This window comes from Sceloporus occidentalis, unplaced genomic scaffold (genome assembly GCF_023333645.1).
Source record: "Sceloporus occidentalis isolate IW3139 unplaced genomic scaffold, rSceOcc1.0.p SCAF_3, whole genome shotgun sequence".
Classification (NCBI taxonomy): domain Eukaryota; kingdom Metazoa; phylum Chordata; class Lepidosauria; order Squamata; family Phrynosomatidae; genus Sceloporus; species Sceloporus occidentalis.
This window is the reverse complement of record NW_028316983.1, coordinates 2,609,877-2,632,917: the sequence shown is the minus strand read 5'-3', so window position 1 is coordinate 2,632,917 and position 23,041 is coordinate 2,609,877. Positions and strand designations below refer to the sequence as shown.

Sequence of the window (23,041 nt, the reverse complement as noted above, 5' to 3'; positions counted from 1 at the left end):
TCTCCCATCCTTATTGTGTAATCGCATGGAGATTATCAGACACATGACACTTATCTCATGATTATCCCATCAATGAAGAGAAATTGTTCCACCACTTCAGTGTTAACAGGTTATCCCATTATTAAGAAATTGAGCTAAATGACAGGACAATTCCTCTTCAATGATGGGATAATCACAGGATAATCATGATGTCATCTGATAGTCTTCACGGAAGGATGGGAGCATTACGCTTTGCTCACAGAGTGGCTCTCCCAAAAGGTGAAAGATATCTTGTTGTTATCGAACATGGTTTTCTGCACCTATGTATCTTTCATTTAGCATGCTAAATTTTGTGATTGACAACCACTAGCAAATTAACACAGGCTTAATCTGCAAGTTTCTGAGAAATCCCATTGGCAGAGAGAAAATGGGTTCATTACAAAAATGCCCCGGGAGCAGGGCATATGTAGCTGGTAGGCTATACTTAGTCCACCCATCTATGAGACTTTGAATTTCTGTCTTTTTGTGATCTCTTCTTATGGGTGAATAGTCATTTTAGATTGTGGCAGAGGTCAAGGATGGACCTACCACCCAAGCCCTGAGTTAGGGACACATCATATTCCAGGGCTCCATGTTGACCCTAAACATGGAACAGTTTGCTGGAGATACCTGGACTAGAATAAAAGAAGAGATAAACTCAGCCCATGTCCTGTTCTTGTTTTGGGGTCACTCACCTCTGGACATTGCTCTACATCTTGCCCTTGCTGGTATGGACCTCTGATGAGGATGTGTATTAGGAAGAGAAGTCCACCTTTCCTGTAGGGTAAGCACTGGTAAAATGTCGGTAAAACGCCACTAAAATGTTTAGGAAGCACATGTGTCTGAAAGCCTGCTGTGCTTCCTAAACGTCAAGGAATCATTCCCTTGTTTCCAGTGTCCCTGAATTATTCGGGGAGCAGCAATTTCCTATGAAAGGAAACTTTGCATTCATAGGAAATTCCTGATCCCCAAACTATTCAGGGACGCTGGAGGCGAGGGGACGATTCCCTGATGTTTAGGAAATGCACCAGGCTTTCAGACACACACACACTTCCTAAATGTTTTAGTGGCGCTTTACCAGCACTTATCCCACAGTAAGTGCTGGTATGAAAACATTAACAGACTTTATGGTACCACAGTTTTTGCTGTGGAGGGGGGTAATAACAGGAGAAGGATGGGAGTGAAGGGCCATGCTCCCGTCCTTATTGCGTCATTGCACAAAGATTATCAGACACATGGCGCTTATCCCATAATTATTCTAACAATGAAGAGGAATTGTCCTGTCACTTCAGTATTAATGGGTTATCCCATTAAGAAATGGAGGTAAATGCTGGGAGAATTCCTCTTCGGTAATGGGCTAATCACAGGATAATTGTGACGTTGCCTGATAAACTTTGTGGAAGGACAGGAGCATTGTGCTTTGCTCCTGTCCTTCTCCTATCATTACCTCCTGTCTGATAATCTCCTGTGAAAGAACTTCCCACAAATGTTATACAGAACCTGAGCAATGTAGTCAGATGGATTTATTTTCCAAACTCCACACTCTTCTTCAAAGAGGTTTTAATCTTCCATGTTGGCATTTGGAGACCAAAAGATCTGCAGATGTTAAAGGAGATTCCCTGACACTTGCTTCTTTTCTTACTTCTCTTTCCAGGCTGCGCAAAGTCTCCATCCCAATACCCAGGATGTTCAAGCTTTTCACTCTGAGCATTCTTCTGTGTCTCCTGGTCCCTTCACGGGGAACCACCCCAGGAACCGTGGTGAGAATCAACCAAGAAGCCCTTGAGTATGGTAAGACCAGGATCCTTTTGGGTCACTGCACTAGTGCAAAAATAGGTGTGCACATGATTGCTGTTTCTTAGTGGTTGCACAAATGCAATCCTAATGATCTCTGCCCCTCATACACTTTTGACTCAGTGGATGAGGAGCTACTTTGTTAAAATATTCCTATCCTATCCTGTATCCAAGGATCTTAGGATGACCTAAAATAACATCAGTTTTAACATCAGTAAGAGCAACGTGAATGGCCTAAAACAAGCTGTAACTAACTGTCTAAAACCAGTTAAAAGAGGTTAGGACCATTTAAAGCCATGGAGAATTGTAGAAGAAGGCTAGGACTTAGAAGGGAAGCCATGGAGGAACTGGACAAGATCCAGAAGTATAAGATATATCATTGAATACTAAAGTTAGGATTGTCCATGCCATCGTATCTCCCATTTTTAGGTATGGTTATGAGAGTTGGACAGTGAAGAAAGGTGATAGAAAGAAAATCAATTTATTTGAGATGTGGTGCTGGAAGTTCTCCTGTGGACTCCTAAAAAGACCAATAAATGGGTCCTAGAACAGATCAAGCCTGAACTCTCCCTAGAAGCCAAGATGACAAAACAGAAGCTATTATACTTTAGCCATATTACGAGAAGACATAACTCACTATGGAGATTATAGCATGTGTCTTATTGCCTGATCCGGGCATGAGCTGGGCATGGGCTTATCGCACGCCTCTGTGCCCAACTCAGCCACACTGCATACCTGATCTGAATTCCCGGCATACTTTTCGAAGAATGATACTGTCCAATTCTTCGAAAAGTACTCCAGGAATCCGGAACGGGTATGCGATGCAGCCAGGTTGGTCATGGAGGCGTACAATAAGATCTGTTTAAGCCTGTGCCCAGCCCATGTCTGGATTGGGCGAAAAGAGGCATGCAATAATGTCCTAGAAAAGATGATAATGATCAGTAACATAGAAGGCAATAGGGAAAGAGGAAGGCCACATGACAGATGGATGGACTCAGCCAAGGAAGCCATAGCTCTGAGTTTGCAAGACCTGAGCAGGGTGGTTGATGGCAGGGTGACTTGGAGGTCTCTCATTCATGGCATCACCATAAATTGAATTAAATTAATGAGCCCCATAGGCTTTAGCAAAAAGGCAAATGCTTTTTTGGTGGTGCTGGAATGATACTAGCGTCAGGGCCAACTGAGCTTCTTAAATGATACTAGTGTTAGGGCCAATTCAGCTTCCACATCCAGGGTACCACAGCTGAGAAGGACCTTCTCTCACATCTTTCCACCATGTATTGCCACCATGAATGGGATCAAGGGGAACCCCTGAACAGGCCTCAGGCCTCTTGCAGGTTATATCAAGGAGGCACTCCTGTCTCCTGTGTTCCCACCAAGTATACCTGGGAGGTTGGTGGGTCAGAGAGAAGAGCTTCCCCAGAAGATCTCATGAAACAGATAGACTCATATGCGAGAATACAGTTCTTCAGATAACCTGGATTTGAATTGTAAAGGACAGCCAACACAGTCTTTTATGTCATAAGCTGTGGAGGATTCTGCCGCAATGACATTCCTCTTCTCTCCACAGTATGCCAACAAGGGAAACCGTCCCTGCTGCGGGGCCTAGAAGTCATCAAGATCCCAGGTTTCAGCCGTGGGCAGATTTTTGGATCGCTTTTGAATATCGTGGGGTGAGTCACAGACTGCTCAGAGTACGAGGGAATGTAATCCAGAAGGTGAAGTCGAAGGCTTTCATGGCTGGCATCCATAGTTTCTTGTGGGTTTTTTGGGCTATGTGGCCATGTTCTAGAAGGGTTTATTCCTGATGTTTCACCTGCATCTGAGGCTGGCATCTTCAGAGAAATTCACAAACACCTGGGCAACTTCAACAGGAAAGAGGAAACCCTTAAAGTGACCAAAATTTGGCTACCGGTCCTGAAAAACATCAAAATCAGGAATCAGCAAATGCAAATGCAAAACCACCCAGAGTCAGGGGTTTTCCCGGAAGACAATGATCACTCATTAAACAGACACAAATCCTCTTTGCATATCCTCCCACCCTGAGGCCTTGTCATCAACAACAGAACAATACACAGAAATTAACATAGAAATCGTATAGTTTTTGTGGTTTTTTGGGGCTCTGTGGCCATGTTCTAGAAGAGTTTATTCCCGGCGTTTTGCCAGCATCTGTGGCATCTGGCATCTTCAGAGAATGCTGGCATGGAAGAGAGCTGGATATATGTGACTCTGGGTAGGGAGGAATTTCCGTGTTAATCTATGGATTGTTCTGTTGCTGATGGCAGGGCCTTGGGGGGGGGGGGAGAATATGCAAAAAGGATTAGTGTCTGCTAACTGGTGATCATTATCTGCTGGGAAAGACCCTGACCCTTGATGGTTTCGCATTTGCATTTGCTGAGTCCTAATTTTGCTATTTTATGACCCCTTCTCTGAGAAGGAAGCTTCCACACATGAGAGTCAGCATCAGGGACTCTCCTAGCATGTATAGGTGATGCTCTTTTGTCTATCGACTTTCCTATTTCTGATGGATTTCTTGCAACAATCAACATAAGTTTTACTTTTTAATATTACCAGAGCGTCCTGAATATTTCTATCCTGTTTTATACCAGAAGCTTATGTTGCACTGGGGCACACTGCACACTGCTTAATACAGTTGGCCCTTCACACGTGCAGCTTTGATATTTACAGATTTGATTATTATCCTCCCACAGACTGCAAAGGGGACCGCTGCGGGACTCCACAGCGCTACCACCGCGCAGCTGCGCAGCTGCGCAGTTGTGCAGCTTTTATCAGGCGTAGGGAGGTTGTGGGTTAGCCTTAGAGCAGAGGATGCCTGAGGTGGCTAACCTCTGCTCTCTCAATTGCTCGGGAAGGGTGGGGGGAGGTTATGGATGTGGGGGATGCATGGACTGGGGAGGAAGGGGATAACATCGTCACGAGCGGGGCTCCTATTGAGGTAGTGTGGGGCAGGGGGAGGTATGGCGGTGGGAGAAGGGACTTGCGTTCCAGGGGAAGGCGAGATCGATGCGTCATAGCTATCTCCCCTTCCTGTCCCCCTCCCAACCTAAGGGACCTGAGGGTCGCTCCAACCGTGCCACAAACCCTGTCGCTGCTCCTGTGCAATGCCAGATTAATTAACAACAAGTCCCACATCCTCCACGACCTGTTGGAGGACCAAAATTGTGATCTGGCTTGCATTACCGAGACCTGGCTTGGGCCTGAAGGGGATGCTGTGTGGGCTCAGGCCCTGCCTGCTGGGTTCTCGGTGAAGGACCAGCCCAGGTTAGGTGGGCGGGGTGTGTGTGTGGCCTTGATACATAGGAACACCGTGTCCCTCACCAGGAACCACATCCGACAGACGTCCTATATCGAGTGTATTTACCTGACCCTAAAAGCGAGGGACAGTCTAGGGATTCTGTTGGTGTATCGGCCACCCCGTGCGCTAACGGACTCCCTTAACGAGCTGACACAGCTGGTCGCTGAACTGATGCTGGAGACGCCCAGGCTACTTGTCCTGGGTGACTTCAACATCTCCCTCACGGCCAGCTATGTTCCACCCGGTGCGGCTCGTGAATTCATGGATACCATGGCGGCCATGGGCCTGTCCCAGCTGATTTAAGGTCCTACGCATTGCGCGGGTAATACGCTTGATTTGGTCTTCTGTTCGGATGCAGATAATCCGTGGGCGGAAATAACTAATATTTCCCCCCTGCCATGGACGGATCATTTCCTGGTAGAGGCTACAATCAAGGTCTCTACCCCGATCCCCCCCGGGGGTGGCGGACCTATTAGGATGGTCCACCCTCGAAGGCTGATGGAACCCAAAAGGTTCCAGCAAGCTCTAGAGGGACACATGGTTGGTAGTGACGGCGACTCTGTTGATGCCCTGACTGGTATCTGGAATACAGGTCTTTCTAGGGCTATACACAGTATTGCTCCCAAGCGCCCTCTCAGACCCGCTTCCAAGTGCAAGCCCTGGTATACGGAAGATCTCCGGGCAAGGAAGCGGGAACTGCGACGGCTAGAGTACCGTTGGCGGAAACACCTTTGCTTAGACGACAAGGCTCTCCTAGACCAACTGTTAGAGGACTACGGAGAGGCGATACGAGCAGCAAAGAACTCGTTCTATGGTGCTCGTATTGCGTCCGCGGAGTCGCGTCCAGCAGAGTTGTTCAGGGTGGTCAGGGAGCTAACTCAGCTCCCTCCTGCCCTGAACCAGATCCTTGAACCTTCTAAGGCCTGCTGTGACCAATTTAATAACTTCTTCGCGGATAAAACCTCTCGGATAAGCGAAGGTCTTAACGCCGACATTATAGCAGAACCTAGGGTAGAGGCGTCCAGGGCCTCCGTGGACTCCATTAAACTGGATCGGTTTGAGTTGGTAACTACCGATGATGTGGACAAGATCCTCGGAAGTGTTCGGAAGACAACCTGCTCTCTCGATCCCTGCCCCTTGTGGCTAGCGGCCCAGGGGGGACCGGCAGTAACTTCATTGTTACGCCGGATCATTAATACATCTTTGAGGGAAGGGCAATTTCCATCTGATTTAAAATTGGCCATTGTTAAACCTTTATTAAAAAAGCCCTCCCTCGACCCCCTGGTACATAATAATTATCGGCCAGTCTCGCTGCTGCCATTTTTGGGGAAGGTGATCGAGAGGGCGGTTGCAATCCAGCTTCAGTCGGTCTTGGATGAAACGGATTATCTGGACCCATTTCAAACTGGCTTTCGGGCGGGTTACGGGGTTGAGACGGCCATGGTCGCCTTGGTCGATGATCTCCGTCTGGGCATCGACAGGGGAAGCGTGTCCCTGCTGGTGCTCTTGGACATCTCAGCGGCTTTCGATACCATAGACCATGGTATCCTTCTGGGGCGCCTGGCAGAGGTGGGAATCGGGGGCACTGTGCTCCAGTGGTTCCGGTCCTACCTCTCTGGGAGGTCCCAGATGGTGCAGCTGGGAGACGTGTGTTCCGATGAGCGGGCCCTTAAAACTGGGGTCCCTCAAGGAGCCATTCTGTCTCCCATGCTATTTAACATTTACATGAAACCGCTGGGAGAGATCATCCGGAGACATGGGGCGCGGGGTTATCAGTACGCTGATGACACCCAAATAGTCTTCTCTATGTCTCCGACTGATGCAGTGACCGAGGATGGCGTCTCTCCTCTCGTGGCCTGTCTGGAGTCAGTAATGGGCTGGATGAGGGAAAACCGACTCAAGCTGAATCCAGAGAAAACGGAGGTACTTGTGATAGGTTCCCCTGGTCCAGGAATGGCGGTGGTTCCACCTGTCCTGAACGGGGTCACGCTCCCTGTGAAGGACTCCGTGCGCAGTCTGGGGGTGCTTCTTGACTCGTCGCTTCACCTGACTGCTCAGGTGAATGCGACGGTCAAGAGCACCTGCTATCAGCTTCGGCTTATTCGCCAGCTGCGCCCATACCTGACCCAGAGGGACCTTGAAACAGTGGTACATGCCCTGGTAACCTCGAGACTGGACTTCTGCAACGTACTCTACATGGGGCAACCCTTATACCAAACCCGGAAGCTACAAATGGTGCAGAATATGGCAGCCAGGCTGGTCACTGGTACTTCCAGGGCCAGCCATATAACACCGGTGTTAAAAGATCTCCATTGGCTGCCCATTCGCTTCCGGGCACAATATAAGGCGTTGGTGATTACCTATAAAGCCCTAAATGGCTTGGGCCCGGGATACCTGAAGGACCGCCTCTCCCCGTATATTCCGCCCTGCACATCAGAACATCTGGGCAGCAATTACTTAGGGTACCGGGGGCTAGGCTCACCTTCACTATGAGGAGGACTTTTTCCATCGCCGCCCCGGCCCTTTGGAACACGCTGCCCACAGAGCTCCGCTCGGCCACCTCCCTGGCCCAATTTAGAAAGGACTTGAAAACCTTTCTATTTCAGTCTGCATTCCCCGAATAAAGTCCAACCAGACCTCCATCCCTCTTTAAGGGCAAGAGGATCGGCTAACAGGGCTTTTAGTTATGTTATTTTATTTTTATTGTATGTATTTTTACTAATGTATGTTGTTCATTTGTATTTTATTTTACTGTGAACCGCCCTGATCTTTGGAAGGAGCGGTATAAAAATAAAAATTTTATTATTATTATTTATTATTATGTTGCTTCTAGGAATTTTTAGGTCTAGGAATTTCCAGCAAATGCAAATGCGAAAGCATCCTTCCTCGTGGCTCTATGGTCAATATCCACCAGAGGCTGACCATTTAGTCATGCTGGAGGACCAAGAGATTCCTGGAAAGAACACTTCTATAGGCATTTTTGGGTCTTCCAGTAGAACTCTATGGTCAACGTCTGCTGGATGTTGACCTAGAGATTCCTAGAGAGGTGTTCTCTTAGGTTAAAAAAGTGGTCTTTATTTGCAATTTTCCCAATTTCACAGGGGTCCTGGATCCCTAACCCCAGAAAATGTGGAGGGCCCACTATATATAAATACTGATATTTCCTTCACAATTATGGAAGAAATACCCAAATATTGACTGTTGATTTCAGTTCCTCTGAAGAAGTGGATTGAAATCCATGGATGTGTATGCTAAAACAATCCTGTTAGTCTTAAAAGTGCTCTTATATCCCCAACACCACTTTCCTGTTAAGAAATTGCCAGCTTTAAAGGATAAACTGAATGGAGGTGTTTTCCCAAAAGACTTGAGCAATGCGAACATGAACGATGCAATAATTTGTGGTTATGACTATTAGTAACCCAAGTAGCAGCATTTTGTTAAATATGTAATGCAGAACAATGTTTTGTTTTGTTTTGTTTTTGGTTTTCAATCATTACACCTTGGATGATTTGTGTTTTAGTTAGTTATTGTTTAGTGTTTTAGCTTAGTGTCTTAGTATGGTGTGTTAGTTTTAGTGTTGCTTAGTGTTAGGTTTTAGTTCTAGTTATATATACACACATATTATTACATATAGCATGGCCCCTGTATCCATGAACTGGTATCTCTGGTTTCCCTTACCCATGTCTGAAAAAATATGTTATCTCTAAGGCATTTTCTAGGTCCACTTTTTTTCTAGGTATATTTCTGGCAGATGTTGACCATAGAGTCATGCTGGAGGACTTAGAAATGCCTAGATAGGTGTCTTCTCTAGGACTCTCTAGGTCCTCCAACTCAATTCTATGATCAACTTCTACCAGACGTTGTTCATTTCAATAGGGTTCACTATTATCCACAATTTTGTGTGTCCATGGTAAGCCTGGGAACGTATCCCCTATGGATACAGAGGCCATACTCTACGTATATGTACCTTTTTTTATCTTTTCCTTTTATGTCTTCATCTGTTGTGTTTTTTATTTTTTTAAAAAATATTTATTATTTATGCACTGAAATGTACTGTTTTTGTTAAAAACTTAATGAAAAGTAAAATAAAGTAAAATATTGTTGTTTACCTGCCTTTCTTGATTTCCACAGAATCAATATTCTGAATGTCCAGCTGCCTCATCTCTCTGTAAAACTGATACCAAAGACGGGAGTCCAGCTTTCCCTTAGCTCCCAGTTCCACCTGAGAGCAAACCTGTGAGTGAACTGCCTGGAGAAGTTACTTATTTGGACAACCAGAATCCCCTATCCATCATGGGAGTTGTCCTATATATGTATATGAGAGTAAGGTTAGCAAGCTTTAATTGGGAAGCACTATCAAATCGGTTCAGGGCTTCCTCACTTGCCAAACCCTCTGCCAGCGAACTTCCTTTCTATAAAGGCCTTTTATACCTACCTGACCACTTCCTTATTCGTCTTACCCTCTGCTTAGCTATAGGTTGGAAACTATTTGAGAGTCAGGGACTGCATTAGCCTCCCAGGAAACCTTGGGCTGCATCTACAATTAATGCAGTTTGACACCACTTGAACTGTCATGGATGCATCCTACAGAATCCTGGGGTTTTGTAATTTGTTGTAGCACCAGAGCTTTCTGACAGAGAAGGCTAAATATCTCACTCCCTTCTCCCAATCTATACAGCCCCTTCGTTGTTTGATTGTACCTGTGAGTATCATTTAGGTTTGAATAAAAGGTTTGTTTAAACATGTTGAATTGCTCATTCTTTTTCTGGTGTGGGACCCCAACGCTATTCTATTCGTGTTATTTTAGCCTCTGGTTAACAAGAAGAATTTTGTTAACAAACACAGTCTGTTAGAGAGGGTGATTTTTTATTTTCTTCAAAAAGGGAAACACAACAAAACAACACAGGATTGTTGCCTTCCTTTTTACAGCTTGATTGCTCCCTTGGAACTGAAGCTGGGATCCTCTATCAATCTTGATGTCCGGGTTTTGCGCAGTTCTGGCGGCTTCCCCATTCTGAGCATCACTGCCTGCAAGTCCCTTCTGGGAGATGTCCAAATCATTCTTGGTGGAAACAAGTAGGTGTCAGTTCTATCCCTGGTTTTAAATTAAATCCACCACTGGTTCTATGGATGGACTGCTCAAAAGTCAAATAAATGGGTCCAGGAGCAAATATAACCTGTATTCTCCAACCAAGAGTATGTACTTTGGGCATATCGTGAGATATCATGGCTCATTAGAAAATATGGTAATGCCCAGTAAAATGGGAGGCAGCAGAAAAAGAGGGAGAGTGCATTATAGGTGGATGAATGCCACCAAGGAAGCCCCAAATGTTCTGCATTTTCTAGACCTGAGCAAGGCTTTTGATGACTGGGGCTCTTGGAAATCTCTGAAGAACAGTGTTTCCATAAGTCAACGTTATCTGAAGGCAATGAACCACAAAGAGGCTCATTGCTGTTCAAGAGAAGGGTGGATTCAAACAAAAATCAACTAAGGAGTGATACCTTTATTGGCCACCTGAAATGAACAATATACTTGTTGCAAGCTTTCGAAGCTCCACTGGCTTCTTCATCAGGCAAGATGTTACAAAGCAAACAGGAGAAGAATTGGAGATGTTAGTAGGATGACTGCATGTTGTTGTTTCCGTCCTTACTTAAGGTGGTATGAGGAGGGTACATTTTGCTTTTTCGTCCTCCTTCTGGCCATGGGGAATTGGAGTTTAACAAAGTCCAGGAATAGTTTTTTGTGGGTTTTGGGGGCTCTGTGGCCATGTTCTAGAAGAGTTTCTTCCTGGCAGTCCAGGAAAGTTAAAGTCCATTTGCATCTCAACAGGATTCTTCTCTTGCAATCCAATATGTCTCCATTCCTGTGAAGCCAGAGGACAATGGCTTTTTCAAGAAGCCTCCATGTTTTTGCATCAGGAGTAATTTGGTTGGCTTGTGGAGGTAAAAAAACAAACAAACCAATCAAGTCCAAATTTCAAAAGAAGAAAAATTGTTTTACCTTGGTTGAAGGTTTCAGTCCACTGGCTTGTTCTTTAGGGTTCCCCTGTTGAAGCTACAGTGTGATATCTCACAATCCAGAAAATATGCAGGAGTAGCTGCGTTGGCCATTTAGCAAATTCAAACAAAAATCCAGCAACAGTGATGCCTCTCTTGGCCAAGAGAAGGTTGGGGTGGATAACTCCAAGTGAGGACTTCCAGCTTAGTTCTTCTCCATGATGTCCATAAAAATTAAGTGAGTAAGTATTGGGTTGTTGTTTTTAAAGTTTTCACTGATGTTTCTTCTTTGTGTCATGCCTTCCTCAGTTTGCTGGGCATCCTGAAACCTATTCAGGACCACATCCGTGCCATCTTGGTAGACAAGGTAAAGTGTCCAGAAACGTCTAATTTCCTATAGAAGATGCTCTTGTCTTTTCTGCTTGGAAAAATCTTTGTTCTTGACAAGTGGGTACAAAACATACTTTTTTGCCCCCCAAATCCCCTGCCAGCCTTGGAAATGCTCTGAATCTTCATCAATTTTCTTGAAAAGGAAAAGTCATGTGATCTTTCATGCTTTTTTTTTTTTGCTTGAAAACTGAGCTGGAGACCTCAGAACATACACACAAAATGAGTGAAAACCGTCCTATCACGCCCACCCAACCTTCAGCTTTGTCATATGGCAGCCATAATGTTAACTGGAACTGTATCTGCACTGCAGAATTAACACAATGTGAAGTCAAAGGCTTTCATGGCCAGCACAAATAGATTTTTGTGGGTTTTTTTGGGCTATGCGGCCATGTTCTGGAAGAGTTTGTTCTCTGAAGATGCCCTTTATGGGACCCGCACCAGGAGACACCAACCTCAGTGATGCTACTGCATTGTAAGAGTCCACTTATGTAAGTCATTGCAGGATGGGACTTCTGGCTGCTGGAGTTCTGCTGCCAAAGTCTTTGCAGGCCGAGGTCCAAGTTGCCAGAGTCTTGGAAGGATCAGGGCTAAGCCAAGAGACACAGCTGGTTCTACTCATGCAGGTCAGCTGGAGCAACTGGAAGTACAGCTATTTAAGGCCTGCATTTGCTTTTCAACCCTTGCCACAGCAGTACCATTTGTGGTGCTCTGGTTGCATTTTGCCTTGTCTGGCTAGCCTTGCTGTGTTTGGATGTTAGTCGGTTTCCTGGCCTTGCCACTGGTCCCTTTGACTGTCTAAGAGGGTACAAACTGGCATCTTTGGCTGGCCTGGGAGTGCAGTTGAGATGTGGTGTCTACATGCTGATGACAGTGCACACCTCAACTCTGCCCCCAGGCTGGCATGACACTGTGTGTAGTATTACATGGTGTGTGGTGTCACAGCACTCCTCTGGCACTGTGTCTACATGATGTAGCGCCGAAAAGCTGTGACACACATAGTTATGGTGCCATTTCTGCAGCTGTGGAAAGGTGAGATTGGGCTGCAGTGTGCAGTTGCCGCAGGCCCAAACTGGCTCTAAATGGGGCAGCTGCAGTCCACCCCTTAGAAGCAGTGTGTAAAGCCTTTTAGCTGATCATCCACAGTCTTGGCACTGGCAGTCTGCCTTGGAATCCAAGCCGCCCTTGCCTCAGACCTTGATGTCCACGGAGGCATTTTCACCAGTGTGTTGCTGCCCAGGGTGTCAACAGCCATGGGGGGGGGGGGAGGAGAGACATACTTCTGGTTGCGGCTTCCAGGGGCAGGGTGCCATCCACCAAACTGCTGTGGGGTGGGTTGGGGTGCTTGGCCTCCCTGGGCCACTGCCACTTTGTAACAAGAATGAGAATGAGGCAACAGCACTAAGGTGGTGGTGGTGGTGGGGGGGGGGTGGCTGACCAGGTGTCACCCTTCTTCTGGGACATCTCCCAGTGCGGGCCATATCCCCTGCACTTCCTTAGCAATGCTACTGGATTTCACCATGGTTTGGGAGAACCTGGGTCATTTTAGGTCTTGGAGAGGTTTTTTTAAAAATAATGTTTATTAATTAAAAAGACATACAGCATAAAACATACAACATAAACAAATACATACAGACCTATTCAAACCCACATCTATAAACTTCATACATACATTAATATCTAAAAAAAGACATACACGTCAAAATCAGTAACAAAAGCAATAAAACTATACAACCCAATCTCTCACACATCTTACATTAACACATACCAATCCTTTACTTATCTATTTTCCATTCTATCCATTCCTTCCTCCAATCTTTCACTTTCTCGTTACCTTTCCTTACCAACTTCAAACATATATTTTCCTTCTCTTGAGCCTTCTTATGATTAAACTTTACCTCTTTATTCCTACTTTCTTTCTGTCTGTCTTCCATCAGAGAGGTATTTATTTTTAAAAAAAGAGGAAGCAAGTTCCTGATCGCTTTGGACTAATCTGCTCCACAGGCAAAAGTCCACATGGACTGCTGCCCGTCTTGCCTCGGTACCAATCCTGGAGCCAACCCATGACCTTTTCCTCGACAGAGACATCAGATAGATTGCCTTCACTACCTGGCTGTTCCTGCAGAGTTTCTGGGTCTGCTGCTGCCACCTTTCAAAGCCAGGACAGATCCTGACAGTGCCAGCATTTAATATCCAGACCAGTTCATCACCAGAACAGGGAACTTTTCCCCTTCTTCTCCCTCGGCAGCATCTTCTCTGCTGGTGTGCCCATCAGCCCTGAGCCAAGCAAGATGCCCAGCATGTGGCCTGGGCACCTCATCAGACTTTAAAAGCAAGCAGTGATGAACTGCTGGCCACTGCACTTTCAAGGGAAGAGGGAAGGACCTCACTGTTCAGGTCTGGGAAGTGACCTGGACATTTAAGTGATGGCACACTCTGGAGAAAGCTCTGGATTGTAAACCCCCAATAATCATGCAAGGTACCCCAAATCTGGGGCAGATAGAGCCAGGTATCACACGGCCTTATCACCCCAGTTTCAGGGGAAAGGGTGGGTTTTTAGACATTTTTGTAAGTAGCATAGACAAAGGAGTTTATCACGCTGGGGCTAGTTTCGGCTTTAAAGAGAGATTAAAGCGCATTTAAAGCATCCCACAAGTAAAGAGAAAATGGCAAGTAATTACACAAATGATTATCACATGCAATTGCGCAGATAAAGTATATCAGAAATGCATCGTCGCTGAAATCCCAAAAGTAAAAAGATGAATGTTAATGCTTTTTTGTGACCACTTGAATGACAGATTTTGTGCGACGTCATGTGAAATCATTTCGCGTAATTACGGGATTTTTCCGGGATATTCACAGGATAAACTCCTGATCTCCTTCCTGTGATAAACTCCGCACTCTTTGTATTGTATTTGTATTTGTGTAAATTTACAGCGCTATATAAATAAAGGATAATAATAATAATAATAATAATAATAATAATAATAATAATATTGTAGAAGAAGATCCCCTTTGGACTTAAATGACCCAAGGAGAACTTTGCAAAAATGCCCCCTACAGCCACAGTTAATCTTTGGGGGGAACCATTATTATTATTATTATTATTATTATTATTATTATTATTATTTGCAGCCAGCTAGCCTCTGACAGTTGCCGACCTTGATTAAGTCTGACCATTGCCCCAAGACTGCATTGCCCCTCCACTAGTTCTGCACAGACCTCCGAATGCCCCAAAGGAAAAGCAAAGTTAAAATGCTTCCAAAGCAATTACAGTGGGACCTTGTTATCTGCTGGGGTTTGGTTCCAGGATCCCCTGGGGATAACAAAATCCGTGGATGCTCAAGTTCCATTAAATGTAATGGCAAAGACATATTGTGTCCCTTATATGAAATGGAAAATGAAGGCTTGCTATTTGGAAGTTATACTTTTTTGGAATATTTTTGAGCCGCGGATGCTTGAATCTGTGGATAAAAAATCTGTGGATAAGGAGGGATGACTGTAAAACCCAGTGTGCTTCATGTAGTCTCACTGTCTTGTCACTAACCCCCTCTTGTCCTCTTTTTCCTTTGTACATGCAGATGTGTCTGAGTGTCTCCAATGTGGTTTTGGGACTGAATGCCAAGCTGGGCACCTTGGTTGGTAAGTTGAAGCTTGACGGTGTGGGTCAGGAGGCTAAGCTGAAGCAAATGTCCCAATGTGACAGGGACATTTCCAATTAGTCCTCTGCTATCCCACTATTCCAGTTGCTTTTAAATGTCTCGGTTTCTTTCTCAGCCGGAAGAGAAGAGGGGCACAATCTTGCCCTTCCCTGTAGGCTCAGGTAAAAGTTTGACAGACAGATATAATAATACCCCTGTCCATCTAGGGGGCTGTACAGCTGCCCCTTTTTGCGCTGGATTGGGGCCAGGGCAGCCTCACCGGCAGCCCTCTGGTCCCAATCCGGCGTTTTACCAGGCCATGGAGAAGCGGCATCTTGCACGGAAAAGGGGTGTCCTTGGGGCTTGTGCACCCACCCACCCCGGCCCTACAGAGGAGAGGGGCAGAGGAAAGGGGTGACCCCTTTCTCCTCTGCATCATTGGTGTGGCCATGTGGTTGCCACGCCAACGATGCGTGCACCAAAAAGGAGTTCTGAAACAGAGCTTCTTTCCGCACCACTGGTAAGGCGCCATAAGCATCCTCCAGAGGCGCGGTGACGGCCGTGTCACACAGGATATGTCATGGATATGTGCCCCATATGGGCAGGGCTGCGTAATCATGGTGGCGCCCACACGTAGTAGGGTTAGGAAGCGTGCGGCTGCTGTGCACTCCCAAACCCTACTATCGGTCCCATGACGGTGCTTCCTGGGCATCTCTCTCAGGCCTATGACTGTGTATTTGTAAAACTGGGGTAGTGGAGAATATTGAACATTATCTTTTACGTTGCCCTCTTTATATCGCTCTTAGACACAACTTCCTTGATTGTATTTTACATTCTCTTTCTGGCAGATCTTGTTCCCAGCAGATCTGTATTCTTTTGGCCAGTAATGATGTATACATTACCTCCATGATGGCAAAATTTGGTTTAGCTGCTAGTAAGATTAGCCTTAGTTTTTAAGCTGGGAATTATGATTAGATGTCTCATTTGTTATATGTTTTTATCATTATTATTGTATCTTATTGATTTTTTTTAAAAGAAAGTTTATGCCTTGATCTTTTTAAACGCTTTTGTATTCACTGGTTGGACCAGTACCAAATTGTGATGGCTTTTAACAATAAAGGGCCTGAACAGACAGGCCAAAATAAAGTTGCTTCAGGTCACTTTGGAGGTATGCTGTTTAAATGACACATGCATCTTAAGAGGCCAGAAACTGTGCCAAAGCTGCGCTCTAGTTCTTAGGACTGGAGTGTGACTTTGGTGCAGCTTCCAGCCTCTTAGGACACTTGTAGCATTTAAACAGCATACCTCCAAAGTGACCCAAAACAGCTTTATTTTGACCTGTCTGGTTGCGCCCAAAGTTATTTACTTACTTATTAATTAATGTAACTTCTGCCATCCTGAGGCTTTGTGCAAAATGAGTGCATGAATGAGATGAATGTCCTACACAGAACAGGAAGATGGCAGTGGCGAAAGAGAACCAAAAAAGAGGGATCCCAGTCCTCTCTGTTTGCAGACACTGTTTGCAAGGATTCTAGCAGAGGAAACTGCTTGCCAAGAGGTTTGCAGGAACCTGCCTTGCTGGTGTGAGATCTGTTTCAGTTCTCTTGGAAGAAAGTGACGTTGTAGGAGGGAATTGTTTGCCCATGTCCCACGCTGCCCTTTCACAACCTCTTTTGATGAGAAAGTTAAATAGACTTTAGGGGCTGCAATGGGGAGGGAATTCAATATTGACCCGCATCTCCTGAGTCAACAAAAGATTGCAGCAGCCACTTTCTTCAGCAACAACCAGGAGCTGAGCAGAGCTGGCAGATGCCCAGATGGAAACCAGACTTAGTGGCAAGGGATTAAGGAGAACTTCGAGTGTGCATATACATGTGTGCTTATCTTTTAAAAAATATATTACTATTATTTGATTTACTGATATCCCAACTTTATCTCAATATAGGGACACAAGGTGGTGAATAGTAAATTTTAAAAAGGACATTAAAAAGCATTAAAGAGTATAAATGTAAAATTTTAAAAAATGATTACATGATTTAAAAAGTTAAAACAATTCCACATTAAAATATTAAAATGTATTAAAAATTATCTACAAACCTTAATGTGACTAGCGCTGCATTTCAAAAGCCCAGTATGTATTAGTTTAAAAAATCTGACGGCACAAAATGTTTTTACCTGCCATCTGTTTCACATATTTGAAATGTTGATAGATTTCCTAGTAGAGGGCTGTTGGCTTCCATGTCAACTGAGATGGTGCACCTGCTCTTTTCTCCTACCTCTGCATCTACACTGCAGAATTAATCTTGTTTAACACTGCTTTTACTGCCATGGCTCCATGCTATGGAATCCTGGGATTTGTAGTTTGTTGTAGCACCAGAGCTCTCTGAAAGAGCAGGCTAAACACCTCACAAATTTACAAATCCCAGGATTCCATAGCATGACACCGTGGCCGTTAAAGCAGTGTTAAACTAGTTTAATTCTGCAGTGTAGATGTGGCCTAAAAGCCAGAGAGGAATGACCCAAAGAGATGCAAACTATCAGCTGGCATTGATATGTCAGCCACAAGTTGAAAAATGTGTAAAGGTTATTATGGAGGAACTTCATCTTCAGGAGTGCCAAAGCCAGCGTAACATCTGCCTATGCTTACTGTGGGATTCTGGATTCTGTGATCCAGATAAAGACAAAATACAATAAAAGTAACAGTATGGATGATGATGTTGATGATGTTTTTCTAATGTTATTTGAATAAATACTCCACTTCGTACTTCATGATTGGTTTGCTTCAAACACATACACACAACCCTGTCTGTCTGTCTGTCTGTCTGTCTGTCTATCTATCTATCTATCTATCTATCTATCTATCTGTAATCCTCTTTCCCACTACCTTTTAAACTGGATCGCAATTCGTTTTGAACTGGTTCAAATGATCCTGGTTCCCACTTAAATTGAATCACTGAAACGATTCTGAGAGAGGGACCATGCACCAGACCCATTTAACCCGTGTCTTTTTGGATAAATTGATTCTGTGCAAGTGTGAACCAGATGCGGATTGGAATTGATTTAAATTTGCCCTTCAGCCGGCTGGAGCGGGTCCATTTTGAACCTATTCATGCCTGAATGTGAACCACAAGTGGATTATTTTAGAAGCGAAAAATGTGATTGGGGCAAACCTAGTGGGAACCACGCTCCATTGTCAAATCGATCCATCGATTCAAATCGCAAACTACTTTTTTTGTAAGTGAGAATGAGGCCATTGTTTCATTTTGTATGCAGCCTTTTGTCCAGTAAGTTCAAGGCTCCCTTCTTCCTTCCTTTAACCTCCTAACACCCCTGTGATGCAGGCCAGGCTGAGAGACAATGACCAGCCCCAGGTCATCCCATACGTTTCATGTCTGAATGGGGTCTATACTCTAGATCTCCTATCTTCCCGTTCAGCGCTTTATGCACTACGTAATGCTGGCTGTCATGATCATGAGGGTGAAGATGATGAGACCATTAAAACAACAAGAAACCAACCTGCAGCTTCATAGGTGTAACCCAATTCCATCTGAATTCCAGGTGTGAATCGCATCAACCCCATGTCCCAGCTCCAGTTCTCCATGCTGGACTCACCTGAGATCACCAGTGACTACATCGATCTGGATTTAAATGTGAGTGCCTTCCGTACTGACCTTACAAATTCCCCAAATAAAAGATCTGGGTGGGACTGATGGGATGTGGTCCAGCATAGAAATGATTCTCCTCTTTTGACATCCCCACAGGCTGCCTTTGCATTGATGGGAAAGCCCTTGGATGTCTCTTCTGGTCACCTTCCCCCCTTTTCTCTGCCGCCGCCTCGGATGGATTCTCGTGACTCCATGGTGAACCTGGGCATCTCGGAGCACCTGCTCACCAACCTATTTGGCATCTTGAAACAATCTGGAGCCCTTAATTACAACATTCAAGACCCATTGGTCAGTAGAGGGTTCTAAACAACCATCTTTTCTTGTGTGTTACTTGCTTAGCAGAGTCTACCAAAGGTGGCTAATGGTTTCCATGCCCTGAAGACGGGCACCATCTTTTGGTCCAAAGGAGCTATCCAAGGTTTGGAGTCAATGGCAAACCTCCTCTAAACAACTCTTGCCAAGAAAACCCCATGATAGGTTCACCTTAATGTTGCTATAATTTGGAAACAGCTTGAAGGCACACAACAACAACAACAACAGCAACAACAACAACAACAACAACGTGCTTGTGGGCTTCCCACAGAGGGTCTTTCTTGGACCATCACCAGAAGAAGGATGCTGGACTTAGGACTTGACCACACCAGGCTTGAAAAGTGGAATTAGAGCCTCTGTGGCCGTATTTTATCACACAGCACTGTGTCTATCCAGTAGCTGATCTGTAGTCTATTGCTGGAGCTTTCCTTATCAGTGATGGCAAAACCCACCAATAATTCCCAGTTGCACAGCCTTTTGACTATTGAGTGAGTGTGATAATTTCCTTCCGAAGCAGTTCTGATATGCAAGCAGTCAGGTCATGCAAGCGGGCACGATTCCGCTCCTCTCCTCCTCACTATTCCCAAGTGGGCTGTTTTTGCTTTTCGTTTTTTCAATTTCTTTTCTTTTTTATCTGATGGATTGCTATGATGTGCTAGAAACAACTAAAAAAGAATACAAACCAAAAGGCATCCTGGGAAGGTGTAAGAGCAGAGAGGCAAGGCTATGGATGCCACTATAAGGAAGGCAGAGGCTGGGACAGAAGTGTTGTTGTTGTTGTTATTGTTATATTTGTTTGTATCCTGCTCCCCCCCCCCCCCAAAAGTGGGTCTCAGAGTGGCTTACAATTGGCACCATCACACGTTTGAAGAGCTGTGTGGTAATATTTGTCCTCCTCATGGTCTGGTTGCATTTTTTACACTAATGGGATGTGGCACCTTACAATCCTGGGGTGATAAAGTCCTTAGATGAGTCTTTGGTCTGGTCTAGTTTGAGGGCACTTCTTCTTCTGTTCTTACGTTAATTCCTGGCCATTCCCAAAGTACAATACTGACAACTCTTTGCTTCTCTGCAGAATGCCAAAGGGTACCGCCTCACCACCTCCATGCTGGAATCAGCCATCCCTTCAGTAAGTGATGCTCTTTTGGAGGAGCTAAGCTGTCTTTGAATATTTGGGCAGTCCCAAGTGAGAAATTCTTGGTTGTTTTCCTGTTGGTGTCTTAGGCATGTGTACATTCCTCAACAGAAATGCTTTTGTTTGGTGCAGAATTTAAGGATGGAGGAATATTCTCTATTATTATTTCCAAGTCAAAAATGGGTTTGCCAGCATTTGGGAAACCTCTTTAGGAGTGACAATAGAACAGCAAGAGTTTTGTACAGTTTCCTCCCAGCATTCAAATGTCCCAAAGTCTTCTGCAGGATTTTTCTGCACAGACAAACAAATGGCTAAGAGACATTTTAGTTTTCTGTATAGAAAAGTCATCTGGGGCACTTCAGGATAGTTAAATACAGGGAGAATGCTGCATAAAAATACTTGTTTTCTCCTGCAACAGAGAGAAAATATAGCACATTGGTTCTTGCATGCAAGGATGCAATAATTGAGGAGTTCCTCCTTAGCAGGATGCTTCTATTCAAGACTGCAGAAGAGGAGCTGCAGATGTGGTCATTGTGCATGAGAACATCTTGGACAATGCACCATGGATGCACATTAGGCATTGGATGCTGGGTGTAGTATGGGAGGAGGTCAATAGGGTGAGTGTGACACCATGAATTTCCACTCTGGGTGACACCAACCCTAGTGACACCACTGGCATGGCTTCAGATGTACAGTGGCCACAAGTGTGCAAACAGCCTATCCACTTTGCCTCTATTCCCACTATAGATCAGACAAAGGTATCCACAGGAGCTTGCTATTGGTCTCAATGTGGTGCTGAGCAAATTCCCCATCATCAGCTTCCGCGAGGGTGCCGCTCTCCTGCGTCTCCGTCTCTCTGTCCAAGTGATAGTGGACACAGCAGGACCTTCCTCGCTGAGCCAGAACCTCTGTGCTCTGGGAGTGGTGAGTAAAATCTAACAACCTCTTGTCCTTGTTCTTCTAAGTGCCATTCTCTGGGGAAAAATTGTGATAAGAACTAGAAAGTAACTCATTTAATTACCAGTTTACTTTGCAACTAATTACTTTTCAGTTCTCTGGTGGGAACACACTTCATTTTTATTTGTAACTGGCATGGTTGCAAACCACTACTTTTCAATGGAAGAGGGATGGGTTGCCTGCCTGCAACCCATTACTATCTGTGTGCACTGACTGAGTAACAACAGAGGAAGGAGGAAGAGTCGCATGTGCAGCTGTCTTGGGCTGCAGCTGGAGAAGGATGGTTTTGTCATTTCTCTTGCATCTTTCTCAGAGTTTTCAAGGTGTAACAACTGAATAAGGCGCATGGGGAAACCAAAGGGCATTTTTCTGTATTTTCCAAGGCACAGTAGTAACAATAATGGTAACACATTAGTAAATCAGAGATCTATCTTTATAGAAGAAATTATCTGCTGGGTAATAAGATTAATGAGTGAAATAACTAAAAGTAGTGCTACTTTTAAACAGCCACATCCCAAGCTCTGATTCGGATCCATTCATCTTGGCTGTTGAATGTCCAAGTTCTCCTGCATTATGAATGATCATTCTCCCTTCCGTCTCATCTGGGCTTGGATGAACATTGCAGTGCAAGTATACCTCCAGGGCCCAGAAAGTTCCTTTTGGGGTGGTGGTGGCGGATTACAGCTCCAGAATCCAGAAGTCATATTTGTTACTGGCTAGGCTTGCTGAGGGATTCTGAGAGTTGTAGTCAAAGGCCAAATCTTTTAAATAGTGCCTACTGAAGCAGACCCATTGAACAGATGGCTGAATGCTGAGCCAACCCTTCTGCAAATCCCATTCATTTCAATGGGTTTGCTGCAGTTGGGTCTACCATAGGGTTGCCATAAGTCAGGACCTCCAAACCGGGACAAATGTAGGACAAATGCAGGACAACATTTTCAAATGTAGGACACATTTTTTAAAATGGGGGACACGCGAAAACATTGATGCTTTTTTAGAAATGTTAATAGAAATGCATGTTTCTTAGGCATGATCAAAATGGAGGACATTTTGACATTATTCGCAGACAGATTGCAGAAATGTACTTCCCTTTCTGGCCACCCCCCTCTCCCCATTCCAAACAGCACATTGGGGCATTTGACATGGCTTTATTTTAACATTGCCTCTTGCATATTTCAGAGGCTTATTCCACAACCAAACCCTTTGGGTTTAACACTGAACATGGGTTAACATGGCTATGCATATAGAACATGCTCAAGGGACTTTGGTTTTTCTTCATTTTGACTTGTTTTATCTGTATTCCTCCCCACTAAATAAAGAAGACATGAAATGCAGTTAATGGGTATAAGTTGTTAAACAAAAAAGTCTTGTGAGACTCTGTAGCCAAGAGGTGCACCATGTTAAGAACTGCATTAAGCACACTTAGGCTGCTGCCACACTGCTTTCACTCTCATCACTCCATCCTATGGAATCCTGGAATTTGTAGTTTGTTGTGGTGCCAAGGCTGGGCTTTGAAATCTCAGGCATAAGAGAGGCAAAAGGCTTGGGCTGCATCTACACTGGAGAAATAATCTGGTTTGAGACCACTTTAACTGTCTTGCCTGAATGCTATGGAATTCTGGGAATGGTGGTCTGTTCCAGCACCACAGCAGAATGGCAGTTAACCCTTGGACCAAGGTGACCAATGCCCTCACCCCAAAATGTAGGGCACCCAAGCAAAAAAATGTAGGACATGGCCAAAAATAAAAGCTAAAAACACCCATGTAATTATAAATCCATGCTTCTTAGCCATGATCCAAATGGAGGACATTTTGAAATG

The 23,041-nt window shown here is 44.8% G+C and overlaps 1 protein-coding gene across 1 annotated transcript; it reads left to right on the top strand.

Moving 5' to 3' along the window:
- The first annotated feature begins 423 nt into the window (after nucleotides 1-423).
- On the top strand, nucleotides 424-21,204 carry LOC149315424 (BPI fold-containing family B member 2-like). The gene is made up of 10 exons (XM_089513313.1): nucleotides 424-452; nucleotides 1,673-1,809; nucleotides 3,383-3,485; nucleotides 10,124-10,204; nucleotides 11,435-11,492; nucleotides 15,094-15,154; nucleotides 18,712-18,803; nucleotides 18,915-19,106; nucleotides 20,206-20,259; nucleotides 21,013-21,204. Exons 1-10 carry the CDS (start codon nucleotides 424-426, stop codon nucleotides 21,202-21,204), a joined length of 999 nt encoding a protein of 332 aa, XP_089369439.1.
- The last annotated feature ends 1,837 nt before the right edge of the window (nucleotides 21,205-23,041 follow it).